Below are 8657 nucleotides of genomic sequence, written 5' to 3'. Positions count from 1 at the left end.
GGCGTGGTTAGGGAGCGGTGGGCGTGGCTCGTTAATTGCGGGCGGGGTTCGTAAATGGGCGTGGTATAGGAAGGGAGGGCGGAGTTTGTGCTTGGCAAATCATGGGTGCGGTTATTGGGGAAGGTGGGCGTGGTTTACGGGTTGTGGGCGTGGCTTCCCCGCCCCATTTCCACCTCCTGCCCGCCCCCATCAATCACCGCCAGCAATTAATTAATTAACCACCACAAAAAAAAAGGGGGGGGACGCCCCCCCGGGATGGGGGATCCCCAAATTTATTTGGGGGAGGGGAGCGCTCCGGCCACGCCCACTCCGCGCCCAGGGGCGGGGCCAGCCCCTCCCCCCGTTGGTCCGAGGGGGTTTTGGGGGCCCGGGGGCAGCCTGGGAAGGTTTTGGGGCTCCCAGAATCCCCCGGGCTCCCCCCCAGGTGAGATTTCGGGGGAATGAACCCGGAAATCCTTTTTTATCCTTAAAAAAAAAACAATCTTGGGGGAAATTTGGGGGAATTTCTAGGGAATTTTGGGGATTTTCGGGGCAGTTTTTTTGGTGGGAATTCTGGGGGATTTTTGGGAGAAATTTCGGGGATTTTTTGGGGTGAATTTCTGAGATTTTGGGGGTGGATTTGTGGCGATTTTTTTTTTTTGTGGGAAGTTTTGGGGGGAATCTTTCGGATTTTGGGGTTTCTTGGGGCGCTGGGTTTCCTGGGGTCACTCCTTTTTGGGGTGGGGGTCCCGGGAGCCCCCCAGGAGCAGCACCTGGCCCAGCAGGACCCCGTTGCAGGTGGCCGAGGCCGCGAAGGTCGAGGCCAAAAGGAGATCCCCGGTTTCCTGCGGGGAAATTTGGGGGAGATTTGGGAAATTCTCAGGATTTGGGGAAAATTTGGGGGATTTGGGGCAAAATTTGGGGGATTTGGCGGAGATTTTGGGGAGATTTGGGGAGAAATTTGGGGAAAATTGGGGGAAATTGAAGAAATTGGGGGAAATTTTCAGGACTTTGGGGTAAATTGGGATTTTGGGGGGGTTTTGAGAGAAACTTGGGGCGTTTTGGGGCAAATTTGGGAAAAGTTTGGGGAGATTTGGGAGAAATTAGGGGAAAATGGGGGGAAATTAGGAGATCTGGGGGGAAATTTGGGAGAAATCTGGGGGATTTTGTGGGAATGTGGGAGAATTCTTACAGACCTGTGGGATTTTGGGGGAGATCTGGGGATCTGGAGGAGTTTGGGCGAGATTTGGGGAGATTTGGGGGGTTTCGGGTGAGATTTGGGGGGATTTTAAAGGTTTCTGGGGGAATTTCAGCGTTTGGGGGATTTGGGGCACTCCTGGGTGGGTTTTGACGGAATTTCTTTGGAATTTCTGCAGCAATTCGGGGTTCTGGGGTTTGGAATTCGGGGTTTTTTTGGGGGGGGAGGTTTTTCGGGGGATTTGGGGGTTTTTGGGGAGGGGTCTCACCGTCAGGGAGGTGAAGATCCGGGCCAGGGCGCCCCCGAACAGGAGCCCCGTGGTGAGCCCCGAGAGCTGCCCCGTGTGACCCTGCCGGGCGTTGGCGACGATCTGGATCAGCTGGAAATCATCGATCGGGGGGGAATTCGGGGGCAATTCGGGGAGTTTTGGGGCTTTTCCCCAAGGTTCTGGAAGCCCCGAGACTCTCCCCGCGAAAAGCCGGAGGTTTCGAGTTTAAAAATTCCCAAAAGGAAACGGGAAGCGGAGAAGTGGCAGGAAATAATCCCCAGACTGCAAGAACCCAAAATTTCCCCCCCCAAAAACCCCCCAAAATCTTCCCCAAACCCCTTTAACCCTCCCAGCACCCACCCAGGCCCCAAATCCCTTTTAACGTCCCCAAATCCCACCAGGAGCCCCCGAGATCCCCCCAAAAAACCCCCAAATTTTTTCCCCAAACCCACCTGAGCCCCTTCGGGGCCCTCCCCAAACCCCCCAGATGGTTCTAAGATCCCCCCAGCCCCCCCGAAGCCTCCCCACCCTGCTGAGGATGATGATGGGCAGGTTGAGGGCCTGCAGGGCGGTGACGAAGCTCAGCGGCGTCAGGGGAGACACCAAAAGCCCCAAAAACGCCCCAAAAACGGCCACGAGCGCCAGCCCTGGGGGGAGAGGGGACAGCCGGGGGTCGGGGGGGGGCCCCAAAATACCCCAAACCCGAAAAACGCGCCTCGAAATCCCCCCAAAGTGTCCCCAAGTCCCCCCAGACCTCCCCAAATCCCCTCCAGAGCCCCCCAAAACTGCCCCAGATCCCCCCAAACTTCCCCAAATCCCCCCAAACTTCCCCAAATCCCCCCAAACGGCCCCAAATCCCCCCAAACGGCCCCCAAGTTCCCCCCACCCCGCACAGACCTCGGCCCGTGCGGCCCCCGAAGTGCAGGATGAGGAAGAGGAGGGCGAGGGTCTGCAGGAGGAGGAAGAGCGACTCCCCCCAGGCGCTGTGGGGCGGTTTGGGGGCGTCAGGGAGGGTCGGGACCCCCAAAAATGGGTTTGGGAGGTGCCAAACCCCCCCCCCCCACAGACACAAAGCGTCTCCAGAACCGCCCCAAATCGCCCCGAGATTCCCCCAAATTTCCCAAACCCCTCCCAAAATCCCCCCAAAAGCCCCAAAATCCCTCCCAGATCCCCCCAAACCCCCTCAAATCCCCCAAACCCCCCTCCCAAACTTCCCCAAATCCCCCCAAATCCCCCTTTCAACCCCCCAAATCCCCCTTTCAACCCCCCAAACCCCTCCCCCACCACCCCGAAATCCAGCCCAGAGCCCCCGACGTCCCGAATTCCCGCAGACCTGAAGGGGAAGCTGCGGGCGCAGCCGTAGCCCACCGACCCCCCCAGGGCCAGCAGCTCCAGCAGCACCGAGGGCAGGCTGAGCCCCCCCCCGCTGCGGGACCCCCACACCTTCAGCACCTGAGGGACCTTCACTGCGGGGAAAACGGGACAAAGAGCCAAAAAAAAACCCCCAGAAAAGCCGCGTCAAAATCCCTCAAAACGGCCCGAAAATACCCCCAAATACCCCCAAATATCCCTGTATTGCCCCCCAGGGACCCCCATGCCTTCAGCACCTGAGGGACCTTCACTGCGGGGAAAACGGGACAAAGAGCCAAAAAAAAACCCCAGAAAAGCCGCGTCAAAATCCCTCCAAACAGCCCGAAAATACCTTTATAATAACCCAAAATAGCCCCAAATTACCCCAAAATGTCCCCCCAGGGACCCCCAAACCTCCAGCAGCTGAGGGACCTTCACTGAGGGGAAAAATGGGTCAAAAACCCCCAAAATACCCCAAAACTGTCTTCAAATACCCCAAAACCCCAATAAAATACCTCAAAACCACCTTAAAATACCTTTTAAATAACCCAAACGATCCCAAAATTTCCCCCCCAGGGACCCCCACGGCCTTCAGCACCTGAGGGACCTTCACTGAGGGGGCAAAAGCAGGTCAAACCCCCCCAAAACTTCAAAAATCAGCTCAAAACACCTCAAATAAATCAAAAATCATCTCAAAATATCCCCCCAAAAGTCCTTAAAGTAATCTGGGACCCCCCAAAAATCTGCCCAGCTCCTCACCCAGGACGGATCCCGCCACGATGCCATAGCCCAGAACTTTGCTCAGGAGGATTTTCAAACACGGGACTGCGGAGAAAACAGAAAGGTTGAGTCGATGTGACCCCAAAAATCCCAAAAATCCCCCAAAATTCCTAAAAAATCCCAAAAATTCCTCAAAATTTGGTGCCCCCTCCCAAAACCAAGATGGCGGCGGCGGCGGCGCCTCACGGCCCAAACCCAAGATGGCGGCGTCCGTGGTTTCCCGCGCCCAAACCCAAGATGGCGGCGCCCTCAATGCGCTCCCCACCCGTGACAAACATGGCGGCCGCCCCCACAGCGCGGAAAGACGCCCCGAAATCGCCCCTAAAACCCCCGGAAAAGCCCCGAAAGGGCCCCAGATCGCTCCCCGCGGCCCCTGCGGCACCATCGAGGAGCTGGAAGCGCAGGAAGAATTGGTCGAAGCAGCGCTCGGGCAGCAGGAACGGCACGAGCAGAGGCCGGAGCGGCTCCATGGCGGCTCCCGCGCTGAGGGGGGAATCGGCGGGAAACGCCCCGCGCGTGTCGTGATTGGCCGAGGCCACAGTTACCCCCGCCCCCCTAAACCCGCCCCGCAGCCGGATTGGTTGAGATCAAGTTGTCATTCAGAATCCGTTGCCGAGCTGCGATTATTCAATGCTTAATTGCGTAACGCGATTGGCTGAGTGGGCGTAAAGCCCCGCCCCAAACCGGCGCGGAGAGCTGTGATTGGCCAGGGGTTTCTTAATGCGATTAAAGTTTTAAATCGCTCCGAATGCCGCAGAAATCACCCAAATTCACCGAACATTGGGGCGCGGGCGCTCTGGGGAGCCCAAAATGCCTCCCGACTTCTCCCTGTAAAGGCTCCAATGTAGCACAGCGTTTGCGGGGTCTGGAGCGTTTCGACTTTGCGGGATTCCAGAGGGAGCCTGAGGGAATTTCAGAGATTCGGAGAGTCCAGGACCGAGTCTCGGGGGTTCAGGGAGGTAAAACCCTCTTTTAGGAGTTCAGACTGAATTCAGTGGTTTTTAGAGGGATTGCGGTGGGGGCTCAACTCCCCAGAACGAAATTTGGAGCGTCCAACACCCAAATTTTCGGGAATCCGGAACCCCCCGAACGAACCACTCCCCTTTTTTCCTCTGCGCATGCACCGACACTACCTTTACACGGCGGAACTTCCGGAAAGTCTTCTCCGTGGTGCGCATGCGCAGATCAGGGCATGAACGTCCCCATTTTGTAAACGTAAATGTGCACGGTCCTGTTTTCTGCGCATGCGCAGGCCAACGCAAGTGCGCCGCCGTTTTTAAGGCGGCCATGGTTTTTGCGCTTGCGCAGAATAAAACATAGACGCAGCCATTTTCGCAGCGAAACTGTACGCGGCCATCTTTTCTGCACATGCGCACCTCAACTCATAGACGCCGCCATTTTCGCAGCGAAACCGTACGCAGCCATCTTTTCTGCACATGCGCACATCAACGCATAGACGTCCCCATTTTGTTGGCGGCCATGTTGCTTGCGCATGCGCTGCTAATAACAGGAACGCCGCCATGTTAACAGCCTTTATGCACGCAGCCATCTTTGCTGCGCATGCGTATCATAGCACAAAGACGCCGCCATTTTAGTGGCGCAGCCGCACTCAGCACGTTTGCTACGCATGCGCAACGCGAGACGCGGCGGCCCCGCGCACGCGCGCTCCGCCGTTCTTCTTTCCTCTTCCTCCACCAAGATGGCGCCGCCCAGCGCGGCCGCCGCCGCGTCCCTCTCCCTCCTCCTCCTCCTCTTCCTCCGCCGCCGCCGCCGCCGCCGCCGCCGCCGCGCGGCCTTCCTCCACCGCCTCCGCCTCCTCCTCCTCCGCCGCCGCCGCCTCTCCGCGCTCCGCCTCGCCTTCCTCCCGCCCCGCTGCTCCTCGTCCTCGTCCTCCCCTCACGGCCCGCCGTGGCGTCGGCGCGGCCGCCTCTGGAGCCTCCAGCGCAGCTCCGCCTTCTGGTCCACGGTGCGCCACAAATCCCTGGGAACCCGCGAGTGGATCTCGCGATTCCGCCTCCGCCCGGACACCTTCGACGCGTTGATATCGCGCCTGAGACCCGCCATCGGCCGGCGCGACACGGCCATGAGGCGCGCCGTGCCGGCCGAGGTGCGCCTGGCGCTGACGCTGTGGCGCCTGGGCGCCGTCACCGAGTACCGGGCGCTGGAGAACACCTTCGGCGTGTCGCGGAGCTCCGTCTGCAAAATCCTCCGCGACGTGTGCGCGGCGCTGGTGGCCACCCTGGGGGCGCCCGAGGAGGAGGAGGAGGAGGAGGAGGAGGAGGAGGAGGAGGAAGGGTCGAGGTTGTACCTGCCCAGAGACCCCGAGAGCAGCCGCAGCCTGGGCGGGGACTGGGGGCAATGGTGGAGGGGGGCCCTGGAGGGGCTGCGCTCTCAGCCGCCAGCGTCGGCCTCGAAACGCCGCAGCTCGGACGCTTCCAGCGACACGCTGCCAGCTTCGGGGCCGAAATCCCAAATCCCGACGGACTCCGGGCAAAAAACGCAACTTTGGGCGTCCAGCTACCAGGTCCAGGAGGACTCGAGGATGAAGTGCCGGATCCTGGAGGATTCCGGACAGAAGTCACAAGTTTTGGGGTCGAAATCCCAAATTGCAGCGGATTCCGGCTCAGAATTCCAAGTCCAAGTGGATTTGGGGTCGAAATCCCCAAATCCGTCGGATTCCACCCAAAACGCCCAAATCCCGGCGGAAAATCCCGGAAGGAGCAGCAGGAAGAGGAGAAGCCCAAAGACGGGAAATTCCCAGAATTCCCCTCGAATCCCGTCGGGAGATCCCCAAAATTCTTGGGAAAAGTCCCAAATTCCGCCCAAAAGGTCCCGAAATTCGACGGAAAATTCCCGAAATTCGACGGAAAACCTTGGGAATTCCCAAAATTTGTCGGAAAATTCTGACGGAAACGCAGAAATTCCGCTGGGGAACTGCGGGAACGCCGAAATTCCTTCAGGAAACTCCCGAATTCCACCTGAAATCCCCCAAATTCCGTCGGAAATTTCCGGAAATCCCCAAACCCCGCCCCTCCCCCAGCTTTCAAACCCCACGGAATTCCCGAATTTCCCAAATTTCCTTTCGGAATTCCCGGATTTCCCCTCCCCTCTCCCCCGCCTGGCCGGGGTCCTGACGCGGCTGCGGATCCCGATCCGGGCGCCCCCCGCCGGCCGCAGTCGCGACTATCGCGACAGGGGCGTGGCGGGGGGCGTGGCCGGGCAGGGGCGTCACGCCCTCACGCTCCAGGCCACGGTGGACGCGCGGGGCTGCCTGTGGAACGTGGAATTCCAGAAACCGGGAACCGGGATCCGCCACTCGGCGCTCTACAGGAGACTGCAGGGGAGGAGGGGGAGGAAAAGTGACGGGAACGTTGGGGGGAAAAGCGGGAGAAACTCACGGGAAAAGGAGGATTTGGGGGGGGGAAACGGGAATCCCCGGAGTTCCGGCGGGAATTCGGGGGGGATCGATGGGAATTCCGGGAATGTTGGGGGGAAATCCAGGAATTCTGGGGCAGATTCTGGAAATCCAGGAGATGCCGCTGGAAATCTGGAGAGTTTTGCTGAAAGTCCCAGAAACTCTGCTGAAGGTTCCGGAAGTTCCGCTGGAAAATCAGGGAATTTCGGGGGACGTCTGGGGGATTCCAGTGGGAATTCCAATGGAAATTCGGGGAATCCCACTGAAAACCCCAGGAGTTGCACTGGAAACTCTGGGAATTCCAATGGAAATTCGGGGAATCCTGCAGGAAGCCTTCGGAATTCCGCCGGGAAGCCGGGAGATTTTGCTGGGAATTCGGGAGATCCTGCTGAGAATCCCGGAAATTCCGCTGGGAATTCGGGAAACGCCGGGGCGGCGGGTCGCCGGAATTCCGCGGGAATTGCGGGAAATTCCTCCGGACTTGCAGGAGGTGGCGGCGGAGGCCCCGTGGACGCCGCGTCCATCCCGCCCTATTTCCTGGGCTCCCCCCGCGACCCGCTGCTCCCGTGGCTGCTGCGGCCCTTCCGGGAGGGGGAGGGGCGGGAGGGGGAGGGGCAGGGGGAGGGGGAGGGGCGGTTCAACCTTGGCGCGGCGCTGGCGGCGCGGGGGGGCGCGGGGGGCGCTGCGGAAGCTCCTGGGGCGCTGGCGCTGCCTGGGCGACAGGAACGACACGGAGCTGCGCTTCCTGCCCACGCTGCTGCTGAGCTGCGTGCTCCTGCACAACCTGTGCCAGCTGCGCCGGGAGCCGCTGCCGCCGCGCGCCGCGCCCGCCGCTCCTCCCGCCGCCGCCGAGCCCGGAGCGCCGGGAACGCGCGACACCGAGGAGGGGCGGCGGCTGCGCGCCGCCGTGACCGCGCTGCTCCGGGGACCCGCGACGGCCAGCGAGGGGATGTGAGCGCGGAGCGGGGATTCCCCGACGGGGAAACCGGGAATTCCCGAGGGGAAACCGGGGAATTCCCGAGGGGGAACCGGGAAATCCCGACGGGAAACCGGGAAATTCCGAGGGGAAACCGGGGAATTCCTGAGGGGGAACCGGGAAATTCCCGAGGGGGAACCGGGAATTCCCGAGGGGGAACCGGGAAATTCCCGAGGGGGAACCGGGGAATTCCCGAGGGGAAACGGGGAATTCCTGAGGGGGAACCGGGGAATTCCCGAGGGGAAACCGGGAAATTCCCGAGGGGGAACCGGGGAATTCCCGAGGGGAAACCGGGAATTCCGAGGGGAAACCGGGAATTCCCGAGGGGGAACGGGGAAATTCCCGAGGGGAAACCGGGGAATTCCCGACGGGAAACCGGGAAATTCCCGAGGGGAAACCGGGGAATTCCCGAGGGGAAACCGGGAATTCCCGACGGGAAACTGGGAAATTCCCGAGGGGAAACCGGGAAATTCCGACGGGAAACCGGGAATTCTGAGACAAATTTGGCAAATTCCGAGAGGAAACTGGGAATTCCGAGAGGAAATCGGGAATTCCAAGAGGAAACCGGGAATTCCGACGGGAAACCGGGAATTCCGAGGGGAAACCGGGAATTCCGAGGGGAAACCGGGAATTCCGAGAGAAATTTGGGAAATTCCGACAGGAAACCGGAATTCCGAGAGGAAATCGGAAA

At 60.2% G+C, this 8657-nt stretch overlaps 1 protein-coding gene across 3 annotated transcripts; it reads right to left on the bottom strand.

The window, feature by feature from the left end:
* Positions 1–195: 195 nt before the first annotated feature.
* Positions 196–4092, bottom strand: MPDU1 (mannose-P-dolichol utilization defect 1). 3 transcript variants are annotated; one of them, XM_066208924.1, is made up of 7 exons: positions 3958–4092; positions 3555–3620; positions 2779–2911; positions 2343–2428; positions 1974–2092; positions 1446–1556; positions 610–824 (listed from the first exon to the last, which is right to left on the bottom strand). In XM_066208924.1, the coding sequence occupies exons 1-7, from the start codon at positions 4043–4045 to the stop codon at positions 705–707; spliced, it is 723 nt and encodes a 240-aa protein (XP_066065021.1). In that variant the 5' UTR covers positions 4046–4092; the 3' UTR covers positions 610–704. The 3 variants fall into 3 exon arrangements, with proteins under 3 accessions (XP_066065018.1, XP_066065020.1, XP_066065021.1); XM_066208921.1 differs by lacking the exon at positions 1974–2092 and having other exon boundaries at positions 196–824; XM_066208923.1 differs by lacking the exons at positions 1974–2092; positions 3958–4092 and having other exon boundaries at positions 196–824; positions 2779–2906; positions 3555–3845.
* Positions 4093–8657: the final 4565 nt, after the last annotated feature.

The sequence above is a fragment of the Chamaea fasciata genome, unplaced genomic scaffold (genome assembly GCF_029207755.1).
Source record: "Chamaea fasciata isolate MVZ Bird 193981 ecotype frontalis unplaced genomic scaffold, bChaFas1.0.hap1 SCAF_531, whole genome shotgun sequence".
Lineage (NCBI taxonomy): Eukaryota > Metazoa > Chordata > Aves > Passeriformes > Sylviidae > Chamaea > Chamaea fasciata.
This window is presented reverse-complemented; position numbering and strand designations above follow the sequence as displayed.